Genomic DNA, 18545 nt, shown 5'->3' with positions numbered 1-18545 from the left:
TATGGTCTTTACCTTACCATATAAGTTGCCTTGAGATGAATGTTGTTATTAGATGCTAGAAGGGAATTGAATTAAATATTAATTGACAGTGTGTAGGAGTCTAGTCATTTACATTCATATTTGTTGTTTTCAAGCAAAGATATCTCTCTTGCACACTGGGAATGTAGTCATACAAGTTCCTGTGGAGAGGGGAGGAGCTGCTCTGCTGAGGTGAGGAGAAAACAAAGTACTGTAATTTCAGTTTCTACAGTCATAGAAGCAGACGAGTGAAAAAAGAGGTGAGTGTTATTGAGCATTTATGGGTTGTCGGAAAAATAGCAAAACTATTTCTTACTGGAAGATATTACATTAATGTTTCTCAAGGTGGAACAAAAATTCTGGAAATTGTTGTGGTCTATTTCTGCACTCGAGTTTGTTGCACCATGGAACGAAAAAGAACGAAACATGATGGATGAAACTATATCTTTGGTTAATGGTGAGACTGACATTTTAACGTCTTGTGCTGAGCTGTCTCTCAGTGAGCTGTAGGAGAGTAAACTTATCTATTAATTGATGAGGTAAAGGGTCAGCTGGGTTTAATACAAGCTAACTCTGTGTGTGTGTGTGTGTGTGTGTGTGTGTGTGTGTGTGTGTGTGTGTGTGTGTGTGTGTGTGTGTGTGTGTGTGCTGTTGTGCTGTGTTTCCTGTTCTGCCAGTTATGGCGTTCTTTAAAAATATTTCTGATGTTTTTTTCTGCCGTGCTCACAGTCACAGTTCCTTGTTTCTCTCCCAGGAAGCCTAAAGATGAGTGTTTTGCAGGGGAACATGGCAGAGTTTCAAGGATCCAGCTCTATGTCCATGAACAGTGACAAATTAGGAGATTATCCTCCAGTCTTCAGTCGTGAACTTGGACCATCAGGCAAAAAGTAAGAAACTGTGTCTGTTATAAGCAAATTGAAAATGGTGAAAGGAGAGGACAGACTTTAGTAACGTAGTAAAGTCTTTCTGAAAAGAGCTCTTAAAGCACTAAGACATTCATATCCAGTGATTTTCCTCAAACAACCACTGACGCTGTATTATGTATTTCAGTCTGTATTATGTTTTTGACTTCCTGATATTTGTTTTCCATTGAGTTTTTTATTTTATTTTCTAAAGGAACATAATACAAGCTGTGACTCCGTATCCTGGTAACTGATGTTAAGATGATTGAATACTGATGAGGGAAAGATTATTTGCTTATATAACAGAAAAATCTAAATGGGAAGCTCTGAAATATTAAATGAAGATCTGAAAGTGAGTTAAAAACGATTACCCTGGTGACAGCCTGCCCTACAGAAAGTACAGTAGTAGAGAGAAAATTGAGTTTTTCAGTCTCCTAAATCTGACAGAGAGAGAGAAGCAGCTGAATGCCCAACAACAGGCACATGTAGAAGAATAATCTGTTCTGGATTCATTGTTTGTCTTTACAGACATCAACAACACAAACACAGACCACAGTTTCCAGGATCCAGCTCTGTGTCCATGAACAGTGACATGTCCAGAGATTATCCTCCAGTCTTCAGTCATGAACCTGGACCTTCAGGCACACAGTAGGAGACTGATTCGGCTATAAACTGAGTGAAGATGCTTTTAGTTTTCGAGTCTTTCACATTATTTCAAAGGGGTCTGCAAGGGTCCTTGACTTGTGTATAACCCATTGAAATGTTTTCCTATGAAGTTTTGTAGTAATTAAGAGACTGTCTTTATTATAAACAATGTGAAAATGGTGAGTGGACACAATAAGCTTTAGTAACATAAAATAGTCTTTATGAAAAGCCTCTTAACCATTAAAACATTCATATACAGTGCTTTTCCTCAAACAACCACTGACACAGCTGTGTTACTTTCAGCCTGTGTTATGAGTTTGAACGCCTAATATTTGTTTTCCATTAAGTTTTGCAGTTTTATGTTCCTGATAAAATAACTGTTGTACTATCAGTACACTTATTTGTGACTGATTGGTTTGATGCTGCCAACTGCCTTTATGTGAATGTGCTCACAGCTAGACTGATAAATCCCTGTAAACATGGCACGTTGGTTAACCAGCTTCCTGTGACTCTTTGTGCTGGTAACTAATGTTAGCATTACTAAATACTAATGAGAGAAAGATTATTTGTGTATATAATAGAAAAATCTAAATGGAAATCCAAAGTCAAAAATATTAGTTAAGGATTCTAAAACGATTTAAAAAGATTAACCTGGCAATAGCTTGTCCTGCATTAATTAGAGTAGTTGTAAGAGAGTTGTATAGCCTCATAAATCTGACAGAGAGAGAGAAGCAGGTCAATGATCAACAACAGAAGAATAATCTGTGCTTTATTCTATGTTTGTGTTTACAGACGTAAACAACACAAACACCAAGCAGAGTTTCCAGGATCCAGCTCTGTGTCCATGAACAGTGACAAGTCCAGAGAATATCCTCCAGTCTTCAGTCATGAACCTGGACCCCCAATCACACAGTAAGAGGCTGATTTTGGCTATAAACTGAGTGAAGATGCTTTTAGTTTTCAAATATTTCGTATTGTTTCAAAAGAGTTCGCAGGGGTGGAGTCACTGAATTGTGCTTATACTCCTCTGAAGCAGATCAGAGATTGGTAGGAATGAAATTACTGCAATTTAAAAAAAATAAATTTTACAAACATTAAAGACACCATTCTTAAAAGATCGAGGCTAAACACAGTCTCGAATGAATAGACTAATTTTTATTAACATGCCAGCTTTTTTGTAGTCTTTCTGTGAAGGCTCTTAACGCACTTGCAATTAAGCAATTATTCCCCCAAAACCACTAACACAGCTGTGTTAATGTCTATTGCATGTTTGGCTTAAATACAGCCCAGATGCAACACTTCAGAGTAGACTGGTTCCCTTAGTTAGTTAGACAGAGGAAGCAAAACTGGACATAACACACATGAGGCAATCTGTGATGTTATGGTTTAGGTCCCGGATGGCTTGGGGATAGAAGCTCCTCTTGAGTCTCTCTGTCCTTGCCCGGATGATGCGGAACCTTCTACCAGATTGCAGAAGTTGGAACAGTTTGCCAGGATGGGACGGGTCCTTCAGTATCTGCGCTGCTCTAGTTCGGCATCTCTTGGTGTAGGTGTCCTGAAGCAGGGGGAGAGCAATCCTGCAGCAGCGTTCTGCTGTACGGATCACTCTCTGGAGAGCTTTTTGGTCCTTAACACAGCTGTTCCCAAACCACGATGTGATGTTCTGTTTGGGGATGCTCTCCACAGCGCCTGTATTGAAAATCCTGAGGATCACTGGAGAGACCCTGAACTTCCTTAGCTGTTGTAGGTGGTACAGGCGCTGCCTAGCCTTTTTCGTCTGGACCTGAATGTGGGCAGACCATGTCAGGTCTGAGGAGATACGGACACCGAGATACTTGAAGGACTGCACCCTCTCCACTGGAACTCCAGTCTCTGTGCTGACTCCTTCTGAAGTCCACCACCAGCTCCTTGGTCTTGCCAACGTGCAGCTGGAGGTGGTTATCCTGGCACCATGATGCCAGATTCTTCACCTCCTCCATGTAGGCCGCCTCATCGTTGTTGGAGATGGCACCCAACACCACTGTGTCATCAGCAAACTTCACAATGATGTTTGAGCCGTGGGTGGGCACACAGTCTGCTGTGTAGAGGGAGTAGAGCAGTGGCAAGAGGACACATCCCTGGGGTGCTCCTGTGTTGATGCTGATGCTGTTAGAGACGCATCTACCCACCCTCACCACCTGAGTTCTGCCATAATTAACAGCTGATGTTGAGAGGTCCTAATGTTTGCACTGATATTTGTGTTCTAGTCGACTATCTGATTCTGTTTGAATTCAGATATGTGATCATGTATGGCAGACACCCTATTAATATAACTGTACTGCTTTAAGAAGAGGAAGCAAAACCAGAGCAGATTGGGGAGCAGTGTTCCCTCTGAGCTGAGCACGTGAGCAATCGCAGACTGCTGACACAGTCTCCGCACACATCTGCGCTGCGCACAAAAAAATCCAGTGTGAATTGAAATGAAAGTAAATACATGTATTTATTTTAATTTCACTGATTTTCTGTGTGTGGAGACCGTGTCAGCAGTGTGCGATTGCTCATGTGCTCAGCTTAGAGGGAACAGTGTTGGGGAGTGTGTGTGACCAAACACGTGGAAACCAAGCGGATTGCTAGCTCCTCTGAGCAGTGTGGGAACCATAGCTGAACTCAAAAGACTCCAGAAAATGGAGAATTAACGCGAACAAACTGAGAGGGAAATCCTGAGCACAGCAGACAAACAGGTTTAAAAGATTAACTAGAGAGCAGAGGAGGTGAAGATGAAGGCAAAGGTAGAGGTGTGTGATGTTGGATAAGAGGCTGCAGGTTTTGTAGAGACTATCCTTGATGAACCTAGATCATCAGGCACAAAGTACAGATTTTGGAATAACTAGTTTTCTGAAAGTCAAGACAACATTCTTGGAAGCTAGGCTAAACCCTAAGGTCAATCTCCTTATTTCAGTAGACCAAACAGCCACCCACATAAAAGCTGTTTTGCTTCGATTAAGAATAAATGCACTGTTTTATACAGGAAAAGGCAACAAAAAACACAATAAGTGAAAGATACTGAGGGGAAAAACCAGTAACTGAATGCCCACTACTATGAACCTACCACAGAAACAAGTGTTTGCATGATGTCTACAAATGTTTTTACTTCCTTTATTTGGTCAGAATAATTTTTGTTTGTGTCCACAGAGAGAAGAAGATGAATTTCTTTGTGGAGAAGCCAGTGTCATGTTGTGTGTGGTGTCAGGATGTCCTGAAGGATTCATCTACAGACTTCTGTCCCCAATGTGGAGTCAAGTCTGGAACCAGAACTTTTCAGCAGACAGCCAGTAAGAGCAGCTGTGCAAAAATGAAAACTTAAGTTTTCTTGCTCTCTTGTTTAATTGTTTTCTTTCTGTCAACAGATACTGATCTAGAAAAAGTTTTTGATGTATTAAAGGTCACTCTGAGGACACGATATGAACATGTGATTGAACGAACTGATAAAACAGGAATTGGAGCCCTCCTCAGATTGATCTACACTGAGCTCTACATCACAGAGGAGCAGAGTGAAGCTGTACACTTCCAACATGAGGTGAGGCAGGTGGAGAGCGCTTGTAAGAAGACCCTCTGTGAAACACCAATCAGCAGCAAGGACATCTTTAAAACCTTACCTGACCAACAAAGACCCATCAGAGTGGTTCTGACATATGGCGTTGCTGGCATTGGAAAAACCTTCTTGGTGCAGAAGTTCACTCTGGACTGGGCAGAGGGCTTAGAAAACCAACACATCAGTGCGGTGGTTCTGCTTTCATTCAGGGAGCTGAACTTGGTCAGAGATGAGCAGTACAGTCTCCTGGAGCTGATCCATGTTTTCTATCCAACATTACAGAGCGTCACAGCAGAGAAGCTCACTGTGTGTAATCTTTTGTTCATCTTTGATGGCCTCGATGAAAGCAGACTTTTGTTGGATTTCACTAACAGGAAGCTTGTGTCTGATGTCACACAGAAGTCAACCATCAGTGAGCTGCTGACAAATCTCATTGAGGGAAATCTGCTTCCATCTGCTCTCATCTGGATAACTTCCCGACCTGCAGCAGTCAGTCAGATTCCTCCTAAATGTGTTGACAGGATGACAGAAGTTCGAGGTTTTACTGACTCCCAGAAGCAGGAGTACTTCAGGAGAAGATTCAGAAATAAAGAGCTGTCAAGCAGAATCGTCTCTCACTTGAAAACATCCAGGAGCCTTTACATTATGTGTGGAATCCCAGTTTACTGCTGGATCACTGCTACAGTTCTGGAGCACATGTTGACTACAGAGGAGAGAGCAGAGCTGCCCAAGACCCTGACTGACATGTACTCACACTTCCTGATGGTTCAGATAAAGAAAAATCACAAGTACCATACGAGGAAAGAGATGAGACGAATAGAGCTCAGCAGTGCTGACAGGGAGGTTCTTCTGAAGCTGGGCAGGCTAGCATTTGAACATCTGCAGAAAAAGAACATCCTGTTCTACCAAGAAGACTTGGAGCAGTGTGGTCTGGATGTCACAGAGGCCTCGGTGTACTCAGGAGTTTGTACAGAGATCTTCAAAAGAGAGTCTGTGATCTTCCAGAAACCAGTTTACTGCTTTGTTCATCTGAGCATTCAGGAGTTTCTGGCTGCAGTCTACATGTTCCACTGTTACACCAACAGGAAGACAAAGGTGCTGCAGGACTTCCTGAGTGAGGACATCTCATCTCTGGAAGATTTTCTGGGCAGAGTCATGGAGGAATCCTTGGTTCTTGAGAATAACCACCTGGAACTGTTTGTTCGTTTCCTCCATGGCCTCGCTCTGAAGTCCAATCAAATAATTTTAGGAGGTCTGCTGGGTCAGACAGAGAACAGTCCAGAAACCATCCAGAGAGTCATCAACAACCTGAAGGAGCTTAGAACTGATGACAAGTGTCCTGAAAGATGCCTAAACATTTTCCACTGTCTGATGGAAATGAAGTACCTCTCACTACATCAAGAGATCCAAGAGTTCCTGAAGTCACAGAACAAATCAAAGAAGGAACTCTCTGGAATTGAGTGCACAGCTCTTGCATATATGCTGTTGATGTCAGAAAATTTTTATGATGAGTTGGATCTGAAAGAATACAAAACATCAAAGGAAGGACGACGGAGACTGCTTCCAGCTGTGATGAATTGCAGAAAGGCCCGGTGAGTCTAGATTTGATTAACATTATAAACCGGGTACCTAGACCCGGTTTGTAGAGTACGCTTGGGGAGTGTGATTGTGTGTACAGCGTCTCTTTATGTCTGTCTCCACGTTGGTTGAGTGTGGAGTGAGTGCATATGAGAGCATGAGGGTGGGAATGGATGTTTGTGTCTGTGTGTGCCTGTATGTCTGTGTCTATATGTCAGGTTGGGTATCAGACGCCACCTCTCTGGGGACACCTCAGGCCCTCCAAGGTTTGGAGGCCTATCTCCACCCACCACCACTTCCCCTGCCGGTGGCGGACTCCCTCAGGTGTCGGTGTGTTGGTGGTTCTTTGTGTCTGGGGGTGGGCGTCCGGGTACACACCGGCTCACTCCTTGGCGGCCGCTTGTCGGGGCCTGGGGCCTGGGGCTCGCTCGGGCCCCTTTGGAGGTGGGGTGCCCCCGGCCTCTCGGCCTGGGGCTCGGTCACTCAGGCGCAGCTGGGGGCCGGCGGAGCTCACGGGCGCGTCACTGCAACTCCCCCTGACTTCTGCTCCGCGGCTGCTGGGCGAGCCCTCATCTGGGACTCTCCTCAGCTCTTACTGGAACAGTGGCGCGGCTGCCCCTCTGTTGGTCTTCCATGGTCTCTTGTGTTCTGGGGGCCTCTGGATGTCTGGAGTTTTGATCTCCTCCATACCCGCTTCACACCCTGGAGGACGGGGCTGTGGCCCCCCCCCCCCCCCCCCCCCCCACACCCTCTAGCAGATTATTACATGAAGGAACCTTTTAAAAAAACAAAAAACAAGCGCGTCCATGCTCACAGGTGTACACACGGGTGATCACACCCACAAACTACACCCTTTTTGGCTCCTACCTCAAAGCACACTGTGTTCTGTTGATCTTATGTGCTGCACAATAATGTTTAACATTTAGTATTTACTGTCATATTCCCATATATCATTGTGATGTTGTTTATTCTATTACTCTTGTTCCCTTCTGCTTGCTTTCTTTTTTCTTTCTCAGCAGGTGATCCAGGTGATTGATATATGCATTTTTTTTTTTCTGTCCGTTCTGTTGGTTTTTGTCTTTTGCCCTTCTCCCCCGTCCCTCTTCTCAGCTGTTTCTCTTTCCCTCTTTCTTTCTCCCCTTCTTTCCCCCAGTCAAGTCTGTCCCGTATTCAGTAAGTGAAAATAAAATAAACAAAAGGTGAATCAAATGGACCATTACGGCAAGGCTGGGATGGTCAGTTTGGTAAAGTAAATCCGTTGGGCATCTTTCTTTGCCTTTAGAGAACAATTCTGATGGCAAAAGAGCCAAACGGGACAGGCCAAAAAAAAAAAAAAAAAAAAAAAGATCAAAACAAATATTGAAGATATCTATGTCTGAGAGGAACGGAGGAGAATTATTAGAATTATTATTAGAATGTTTCATGTCAGTCTGATCAGATCAGCTGCACCACTGATGTTAAGAGACAGTATCTAGTTGTTTTGCATCAAGTCCACAAAATAAATAAAATGTTTTTCTGCATAATAGCATGTTTTTATTATTATATTATATTTGCAATTATGTGTCAACACAGACTTCATGATGTTTATATTTATGGGCAACGGGGTGGAGCTGTGGCCTCAGCTCTGACGTCAGACCGCTCCCATCTGAGAGAGCTGCACCTGATTTCAGTCACTGTGCTGGAGCCAGCAGATGAACTTTTTGCTTGTCTGGGGCATCCAAACTGTAGACTGGAGACACTCAGGTCAGTTAACTGAAACTGAATCTGTTGTTATTTATAAAGTTATTTCACTAATAAGTAATCCAACTCCAGTAATGTAGGATGGAGGACAGGGATGCACCAATCCAACATATTTATAAACATATTTAATATGGTACCTTGGCTTCACCACACCAAGACTTGGATTTTAGTAGGTGATTTTGGAGACTGTATAATGAATGTATGTGCATAAACAGTCAAGCCCATAATTATTCAGAGCACTCGCAAATTTTGACTTAAAAGTTACCTTTGTTCAACCAGGTATTTTTCTTTAGTTGGATCTGGTTTCTATCGAAAGACAATAGCTTTTATTTATTATTATTATCATCATCATCATCATCATCATCATCATTATTATTATTATTATTATTATTATTATTATTATTATATGAGCAAAAAGTGCCAGGTCCAAAATGATTCATACCCATCACAAACTGTCACAGTCACTGGGAAAATCCAATGTTCTTTCCAAATAGTCAAAGCTGTTCTAAAGCATCCTACCCTGACTAATTGGAAACAGCTGTTTTAACCAACTCAACAGGGCTCTGCAGTTGGGTTGTGGACAGTCATGGCTAAGATAAAGGAGCTTGGTGAGGACCTGCAGCTGTGTATTGTGGCTGGTAAAAAAGCCATATCTAAATGTTTTCAAGTTCCAGTTGCTGCAGTGCAAAGTATTATTCAAAAATACAAGTTTTGCACTGTGGAAAATCTCAGAGAACATTGTTGATAACCAAAAGTGACACCTGTGCTGGCCAGGATGATAATGATAGAGGTGAAGAAGAATCATAGGACCACCATCAATCCTGGTCAATCTGTGCTCTGCTGGTATCAATGTCTCAAACAGTCCAACGGACACTGCACACTGCTGGGTTCCACGGAGGACACGGCTTCTCCAGAGAAGGCACACAAAAGCCCCTTTGCAAATGCTCATCTGGACAAAGAAAAAGATTACTGGTCTTCTGTGTTATGGTTAGATGAAACAAGAATAGAATCGTTTGACCACTATGATGCTTCCTTCATTTGGCATAAAAAAGGAGACGCCTTCAACCCAAAGAACACCATCCCCACTGTCAAACATGGTGGTGGGAACCTGATGCTTTGGGGGTGTTTTCCAGCCAGTGGACCGGGGAACCTAATCACAGTAAATGGCACCATGGTAGTTGGTTAATAGTTGGTTTTGTAAGCCACCACCTCCGTTCCATGATGGTTATTCACAGTGGACATGGATGACATTTTTTTTTTACTTCTCTTTCAAACCATCTATCTTCTCTGTCCAAAGTGTGAGCCTTGACAATAGCATCGAGGAGGCTCTTCTATGTTGTGCCATGTGTTTTTGGAGTGGCTCTCTCCCTTATGTAGAGATCTGAGCAGACACAAAGTATGTCACAGTGCACAATATGTAGGTTGAACTGTTTAAGGGAGGTTTGACTTTGGGATGACGCAGTTTTTGGGTAAGGGTGTTACTAGGTTTGAAATGCGCAGTGATGTCATGTTAAATGAACACTTTGTAACTCACATGATTGTTATTCAGCTTTGAGAACGTCACTTTGTCAGAGAACAGCTGTGCTGCTCTGCTCATTGCTCTGAAGTCCAACCCCCCCTATCTGAAACGTCTGGATCTAATAGGATGCAACCTGGAGGGCGCAGGGATGAAACAACTGTATGATTACCTGGAGAGTCCACACTGTAAACTACAGTTTAAAAGGTCAGTTTACTTGACTTAGATTATGAAGGAAAAATATTTCTTTGGTTTCTGTTTATCGGTGTCTGCAGAAAAAAACGACCACACATACAAAAAGAATACGGCTGTGCAGAAGGTTGACTTTGTGATGATCCACAGTAACAAAATAACAAAGTTACTGCACAATGCACATTTAAAGGTCTTGTGTCCTAACACTTTATGAACTTTTAGTTTCACATGTCCCCAGAATCTTCAGGCTTCTGTTCAAAATGGTAAATGGCCTGTATTTATATAGTGCTTTTCTAGTCCCTAAGGACCCCAAAGCACTTTACACAACCAGTCATCCACCCATTCACACACACATTCACACACTGGTGATGGCAAGCTACATTGTAGCCACAGCCACCCTGGGGTGCACTGACAGAGGCGAGGCTGCTGGACACTGGCGCCACCAGTAGGCAACGGGTGAAGTGTCTTGGCCAAGGACACAATGACCCAGACTGTCCAAGCCGGGGCTCGAGCTGGCAACCTTTCGATTACAAGGCGAACTCCCAACTCTTGAGCCACGATCACCTACCAACAACAACAAAACAACATACAGATCTTTTTTTAAACATGTCTGCATGCCTCTAGTTAGAAACTCCTTCCAGTATCTGTGGACTCAAGTCAAACTGGAATGGGCTCTCACACCTCTTTCTGTGGAAAACAGTCAACAGGAGCAGAGCAGGGCCCTATTTCAGGAAGCCGGTTTAGAAAACTCAGAGTGAAAAACGATACTCAGGGTTGAGTAACCCCGAACTGTCCAACTCGGAATATTCGGTTTCAGAAAGGCTGATAACAATTAGTTCAATCAACGCGGAGTTGCTTTAACCCCAAGTTAAGCGCGCGCACGAGGATACATAAAGCCCTGATTAGTGGAGCACAGATTAAGCGAGTCACCATGGAGACGGAGGGAAAGAAGACGCGGTCAATGTATTTTACAGCGCTTGAGGCCGAAATTCTGATGGCAGTATAGGGCTTTGGAGCGTGATGTCACGGGGGTGGGCGATAACATGCAAATTTTGCGGAAAAAAAGTAACACAGCCTCAGCTGCAAAAGAAAGGGAGCATGCATGGCAAAACATGGCCGACAGAGTCAATGCATGAGTGTTAATTTAAACATTGACCTAGGGATTTCCACCCATTTAACACGTTATTTTATTATATTTTATTTTATTTTTTATTTCATACATTTTATTTTGTGATGTGATGTGAGCGCAGGTGCAACCCAACAGGCCCCAAACGTTCCTGGCAGCAAGTAAAAATGAAATATAAAAATATAGTCCAAACAGGTAAGGTGTAATTGTATTATGAGCCGTAGTGCTTGGTCTGTTTGTCCGATGTAAATCAATTGCAGTTAGAGGCTACATTAATTTCCCCTCTGTAAGCACTTATTGAAATTATCTGAGCACATTACAAGTACATATTTGCTTACTCTGTATGCTCAAATGTGACCCGTTATAGCCAACAGAAAAAAAGCGGAGGCCTGAAAAACAGGTGGGGGTCCTCCACCACCACCACTCACAGAGGCTGAGCAGTTGGCTTCCACATTTGTGATAATGTTGGCAGCATCACATATGATCTTCACAGTGCAGAGAACACAAATTAGCATCCATTACTATAATGAAATAATTTGTTAGTTTGAAATGCTACAGGGAACTATGTACCTGTACATTAATGCTGTGGAAAGACTTCCTGTTCACATAGTCTCCTTCATTTACTGAAGGAGCAATGATTGGAATGTGAGTGCCATCTATACAGCCAATCACGCCTGGGAACCGTGGGAATAAATGTAAAATGTAAGTAGTAGTTCAAGTATCACCACATCATGAATTAAGTTTTGTTCATCCTGATACCTGCAATTTTGTGGAATCCCTCTTTGATAAATCTTGTGGGTCTATGACCGGGGAACACCACAAACGAGTACAGGAGACATTTCAGTGCAACTGTAACATTCCTGACTGCCCGACAGACGGTAGCCTTGGAAACATGCTCAGCGTCACCAATATTATACAGAAAGCTCCCGTTTGCAAAAAACCGAAGTGCAATACAAATAATATGTACAGAACTGAGACAATGTCCGCAATGTGTCACATGAGCAATATTAGGCCTGAGGATGTTATTCAAATAAATTATAGATTGTGCTGAAAAACGGTAACGTTCACACAGGAAATCATCAGGAAATGATAAAATGTCCAAACGCGCTCTAATCACTCTCTCCCAGCGGAGAGCTCTGCGGAGAATTTGGGCTTCAACATCTACTGGCTCTTCAAGGAAGGGACACGCCATGTCTGACACTTCCTACAGTCAGGTTTCCGACAAAGAGGCGGAAAAAGTTAGGGTTAGTTGAAGTAAACCTGCTAGGGGGCAGGTTAGCTTCACGGAGTGTGTCGTCATAGTAACTCGCTCAGAATTAATCTAAACTCGCTTTGTGAAACCGAAAACCCAGAGTTTTCGTTAACTCAGGGTATACTTACTCAGAGTTTGCACTAAACTGGCTTCCTGAAATAGGGCCCTGCTCTTTAAGTACAGTGCGTATAGCTTTTTGATAGAGACCTGGATTTGACACTGCATGACTTCTAACTTCAAATGCATCACATGTAAATCAATATTTTATAGCCATTATGTTCTCAGAAAAAGAACATTGTTTACTGAAAACAGATGAACTGTAAATGTGGCTGTATCAAAATAAAAAAAATTAGGAAATGTTATTTTTCTCACATTCACAATAGTAGGCTGCTCACTTCTTGTTGGACCTCCATCTTCCACAGGTTACACCAAGATGTTTATTTTGACTTTAGTGTCTTTTCTCACTTTGTTAACACAAAGATGTAACAATTCATTTTTCTGCTACCTGTTTTTGATCCTGTCTCCTCATTTTCCTGCAGAGTGACTTCAGTTTAGATGCTGCAATGTGGTGAGTAATCTGTCTGTCTATGTGGCATTTAAATTAATATTTACCCATATTTATCATGTTTGATGTGACATGTGCATTAGTTGTCTCACACAAAGCGCTTTACATATCCAGTCATCCACACACTGGTGATGGTAAGCTACATTGTAGCCACAGCCACCCTGGGGCGCACTGACAGAGGCGAGACTGCCAGACACTAGCGCCACCGGGCCGTCTGACCACCACCAGTAGGCAATGTGTGAAGTGTCTCGCCCAAGGACACAACGACCGAGACTGTCCAAGCTGGGGCTCGAACCAGCAACCTTCCGATTACAATGCAAACTCCCAACTCTTGAGCCCCATGACTACTATGACATGTTGTAATAATTTTACTACTGTAATTTTACTGGTGAACATTGTCTCAATTGTGGTGTTGCATTAGTGATCCGGAAGTGTATTTTTTCCAGTGCCGTGTTATGTTACAGTTCAGAGAAGGGTGTGGCACATGTACTTTGTTTAATGGGAATGCAGTTTTTCTAATTTTGCAGTATTTGGAAAATACAGATATTTGTTAACCCTTTAGAGCCGGTCGGAGCGGGCACGCTCTGTTTTGTGTAACTATTTTTAAATCCCGGTAGCTCTGCAACTACGTAAGCTAGCGCAATAATTTTTTTTGCATATGAAACCGGAGGAGTTGCACTTAGATCTTATGCCATCAGCTTGTCCTCGGTCACAGTTTCCTTCCACATATAGCTTTGCAAAAACTGCATAAAAAGCACTTGCAGCAACAAAAACATAATATTCCAGAAACACGCTTTGCCGATCCGATCAGCTGTTCATAACACTTCCTACGTTGGAATAGACGTCAGCACGAACTTTTGCATGTCCGCCATTACCTGCCCGAAACTGGAAGTGATGTCATTTTGCAGAAATGTGTTTTTTTTTTACCCTCAGAGCCTATACTGGTGTTTTTAAAAGCTATGTTTGATTTTATGACTTTCTGTGTCTTTTCTGGGATGCTTAGGACTCATATTGCACTGCTGGAAATAGTTTATTTTGATGCATATGCTGTTTTCCCCTTGGGCAACTTCTACCCTCAGCTCAGCTTCTACCATCGCTCACATTGGTTTGGCAGAGATTCCTTCCAGACTTCTTCCATTTAATCATGATGGCAACTTCTGTGCTCACTGGGACCTCCAGTGCTGCAGAAATTGTTCTGTACCCTTCCCCAGGTTTTTGTTTACATGAAATTGTGTCTCAGAAGTCTACATAAACTATTCATTTGACCTCTTGGCTTGGTTATGGTCTGTCAACTATACGATATTATCAAATCATAATAACTTATATAAAATCATCACCAATCAAATAAATTGTCCACAGGTGGATTCTAATCAAGCTGGGAAAGATTTGACGAACAATCACGAGATGCACCAAAACAGGATTCACGTGAGCTCAATTTTTAGTGCTGATGCAAAGGTTGTACATACTCGCCTGTGAACAAATAAATTCATCCATTTTGGAATAAGGCTGTAACATAACAAGTTGTGGAACAAGTGAAGTGCTTTCAAATTTCAGGATGCTCTGTGTGTTTTTGTTTATTGCCTTACTGTTTATAAAACGTTTAAAATGAATTTCTATATATGTTTGAACAAAATACATTTGTCAGCAAAAGTCAATCTGTAGAGGAACAAATATTTATATGATGTGAGAATAACAAGACAAATACATGTACAGCAAACATATTAAATATCCGTTTATTATCTCCTCAACCTGCATTTTATGGTTATCTCTGTGTTGCAGCTCCACTCTGTGAAATGATGATGAACTTCAGTTAAAGTCTACTTTAAATCTCAGAGGTTGATGCTGGATTGCAACAGACAGTTAAATAATCAATAAAATGTAATCATGCTTTTCTTTCCTTCCCTTTTCACTGTCCATGTTGAACAACACCACTTCACAAATTCAACATAACATCATCAAAGGTGCATAGTGTTCTACTAAAAAAATATATATATATATAGAGATTGACAGACCACGTGACTTTCGCGCATTGCATGCCGGGAACTCGTGGCAAAACAATCCAAGTACCTGCATCAAATGAAAGCATTTGCAGCACCGCAAAACGTTCATTCTTCGGTTCCAATAAATTCTTGCTTTTTCTTTGCCCCCCAAAAAGGTATGTACAAAACGAAGGAGAACAATGCCGGTCCGTACAAAGACAGATTTGATGAAAAGCCAAAGAAAAGATACGAGGAAAAAATCAAACCAGTGAAAGGGTCAGACCCTTACGAGCACACAGAGTGGACAAAATACGTTAGCGTGCTGCCCAACTTTCACCACGCTCAGATTTATAATTATACGGTTCTTGGAGTGAGTGCATACACTCGTGAAGTTTAGTAACTTCAGGTCACTGCACCAAGCCCAGGTACAGTTTACCGACGGATGGGTGCAGGACCTTGAAATGCACCGTGTAGAAGGTAAAGACCATCGTACATATCATAAGTTTACCAGTCTCACAAATCGTCTTCATAAATACACATTCGTTAACCGTTTATTAATAGGACCTTTGAGCTCAACGGTAATTAACCCTTTAGAGCCGGTCGGAGCGGGCATGCTCTGTTTTACGTAACTATTTTTAAATCCCGGTAGCACTGCAACCACGTAAGCTAGCGCAATAATTTTTTTGCATATGAAACCGGAGGAGTTGTACTTACATCTTATGCCATCAGCTTGTCCTAGGTCACGGTTTCCTTCCACATAAAGCTTTGCAAAAACTGCATAAAAAGCGCTTGCAGGAACAAAAACATAATATTCCAGAAACATGCTTTGCCGATCCGATCAGCTGTTCATAACACTTCCTACGTTGGAATAGACGTCAGCGCGAACTTTTGCATGTCCGCCATTACCTGCCCGAAACCGGAAGTGACGTCATTTTTGCGGAAATGTAGTCTTTTTTACCATCAGGGCCTCAGGGCCTATACTGGTCTTTTTTAAAAGTTATCTTTGACTTTATGACTTTCTGTGTTGTTTCTGGGATGCTTAGGACTCATATTGCACTGCTGGAAATAGTTTATTTTGATGCATATGCTGTTTTTTTGCAAATTTGCAGTATAATATTTATTTTCGTTTTTCCTGCAGTGTATAAAAATTGGTGTATTTCAAAAATAAAACTATGAAGACACTCAAAATAAATTTCCTGTGGTAGGAAACTATTTTGTGCAACTTTTTTGTATTTACAGTTTTGAGGGATAAGCCTCTTAAATTTCTCTAACTAGAAATATATGTTAAAAAAGCAAAAACGATTTTCAATTTTTTTGTAGTTTATTGCACTTTTTTGCAATTTATGTAATTACTATGCACTTAATGAATACATATTATTAAAATCTGGGCTATAATTGTTGTATTGATGTATAGCAACTTGAAATGCTCCCAAAAATGGCACTACAGCATGTAAAAATATAATATAAGCTCTGGCGGACTTGGTTCTATGGTAGGTCTTAAAGGGTTAATTAGTAGTGGAAATAATTTCTGGTACGCATCACAGAAATGTAGCAGTGACAATAATATTGTATGTTGTAATCGTACTGGGCAATTAGTGATACAAAACAACTATTTTATCCTGTGAATAAAAAAGTATATGTTTTTGTCAATGTACCATGGTAATAACAGAAGCGAAACGCAACATTGTGTCAGGACAATTTACTATTTATGCACAATAAACAAAGGAGCATAGCGCAATAATTTCTGTTCAGCGCCAGACTTGGTTGTAACCTACATCACCAATTATGTTAAGAAAAATGACGCATTAACTACAACAGCAGACTGACCTTTGTGGAAATGCTTGGAGCAGACTAACCTGTGAGCTGGAGTGTTCTGGGATGTTATATTTTGTCTTTGAATGGCTGCAATCTAGTCGCCTCTTTGTTACTTCGGAAACATGGCTCGAACAATTTCTCTTCAACGACGTAATCCGATAACAGCCGATCTCTTTACCTGTCAGCTTTCCGTGGCTGTCATGCGACCGGCTATTGCAGTTAATAATACAACAGCTTCTTGCCATTTTTTGTGTTTCTTTTTATCGCTGTATAACTGATTTCAATTGAAAGCCTGCGTGCGCTAGTACCTCTTGCCATGAGTTCCCAGAATTCTTTGCGGTTTTACCCCTGAGTGACGTCACATTTTCAATCTCTATATATAAAAATATCTAAAAAAATTATTACAGGCTATTCTGAGATCACACTTTTACAGGTACCTTAGTCATAAAGTCATGTATCAATCTGCATTTTTAAAAGCACACAAAGCATCCATGAAATCTATCAGAAAAGTATCTTGCAATACATTCATTTAGTTATTTTTGAATAAACAGTTTTTCCATCTAACTTCACCACCATATTCCATTCTTTTTTCTCTCTGTTATCTTCCTCATTCAAATCTAATCCAGTTTTATTTATAGAGCACTTTAAAACAACATGGGTAACCAAAGTGCTTTCCAGTAAAAAACAGTGATATAAGTTATAAACCATACATTAAACAGACAACGAAATTAAATGACAGTTCATCCTGACCTTGTACTTTCTCCTCACGTTCCCTCTTTCCTCTCTCCCTCTTTGGACTGGCAATCATACACAAATAGATTGTATTCAATTAGATGAAAAAATGACATTAATATAAAAAAAATACTATTAAGATCACTAACAAAAAAGTCCTGTCTCAGTGTACTTTCAACCAAAAGGGAAATAACCAAACCACATGTACACCTAATAAAAGATATAAACATTGAAACACTGATCCAACATTATTCTTGATTAACGAATCATTTGATTTTACACTTTTACCTGAATGTGGCTCCTTTTTTTGAAAAAACTTCCTTATATCCATTATGAACCTGGCTGTCTCTCTGTACACACACACACACACACACACACACACACACACACACACAACAGGAGTTATAAGGTTAATGGGCATTCAGTCAGTTAGCTAGTTAGTATCCATTTCAAACAGGACAGTGGTAACAACAGTAGGCTACAGACAATTATACGTTTTAGATTTTAAATAGTCTGTATAAATTTCAATGTTAGCAACAGGACGGTCAAATGTCGCTGATTTTACTACAGAGCAGGACGGATTGCAGGGTAGCAAACATCGTCGAAAAACACGTTTTCAACACTGCAGGTTACCTATAATGTTTTTCAGCTAAAAAGAAACATGGTCGGACTCTTACCTAACTATATAAAGAGTAACTGAAGGTTAAATGCAGCCAACATGTCCTGTTTTAAGCCAGGCACTCACACCGCAGCTCCGCTGCCTCTCAGCCACCATCGCTCTGGCAGAAAGGACGCTAGAGTCAGAGTAGGAGAGACGAGCTGGAACAAACCACTTTGGGAGGGGGGAGGTTATCTATATTTTTGTTGTTAAAGTGTTACGTCTCAGCCAAGTACTGTATGCTTTTATATTTTTA

The 18545-nt window shown here is 41.4% G+C and overlaps 1 protein-coding gene and 1 long non-coding RNA gene across 4 annotated transcripts; one reads left to right on the top strand and one right to left on the bottom strand.

The window, feature by feature from the left end:
- Nucleotides 1–458: 458 nt before the first annotated feature.
- On the top strand, nt 459–15139 carry LOC101475945 (protein NLRC3). 3 transcript variants are annotated; one of them, XM_076881065.1, is made up of 9 exons: nt 459–905; nt 1449–1568; nt 2358–2477; nt 4737–4876; nt 4952–6728; nt 8287–8457; nt 10004–10177; nt 13080–13108; nt 14465–15139. In XM_076881065.1, exons 1-8 carry the CDS (start codon nt 784–786, stop codon nt 13093–13095), a joined length of 2640 nt encoding a protein of 879 aa, XP_076737180.1. In that variant the 5' UTR covers nt 459–783; the 3' UTR covers nt 13096–13108; nt 14465–15139. The 3 variants fall into 3 exon arrangements, with proteins under 3 accessions (XP_076737180.1, XP_076737179.1, XP_076737181.1); XM_076881064.1 differs by having other exon boundaries at nt 13220–15139; XM_076881066.1 differs by lacking the exon at nt 8287–8457 and having other exon boundaries at nt 13220–15139.
- Nucleotides 8960–18411, bottom strand: LOC143415690 (uncharacterized). Its single transcript, XR_013096121.1, has 5 exons — nt 18309–18411; nt 17920–17981; nt 17650–17696; nt 9989–10106; nt 8960–9403 (listed from the first exon to the last, which is right to left on the bottom strand). It is a non-coding gene; the product is annotated as an uncharacterized LOC143415690 (long non-coding RNA).
- Nucleotides 18412–18545: the final 134 nt, after the last annotated feature.

The sequence above is a fragment of the Maylandia zebra genome, unplaced genomic scaffold (assembly GCF_041146795.1).
Source record: "Maylandia zebra isolate NMK-2024a unplaced genomic scaffold, Mzebra_GT3a scaffold02, whole genome shotgun sequence".
NCBI lineage: Eukaryota > Metazoa > Chordata > Actinopteri > Cichliformes > Cichlidae > Maylandia > Maylandia zebra.
This window is presented reverse-complemented; position numbering and strand designations above follow the sequence as displayed.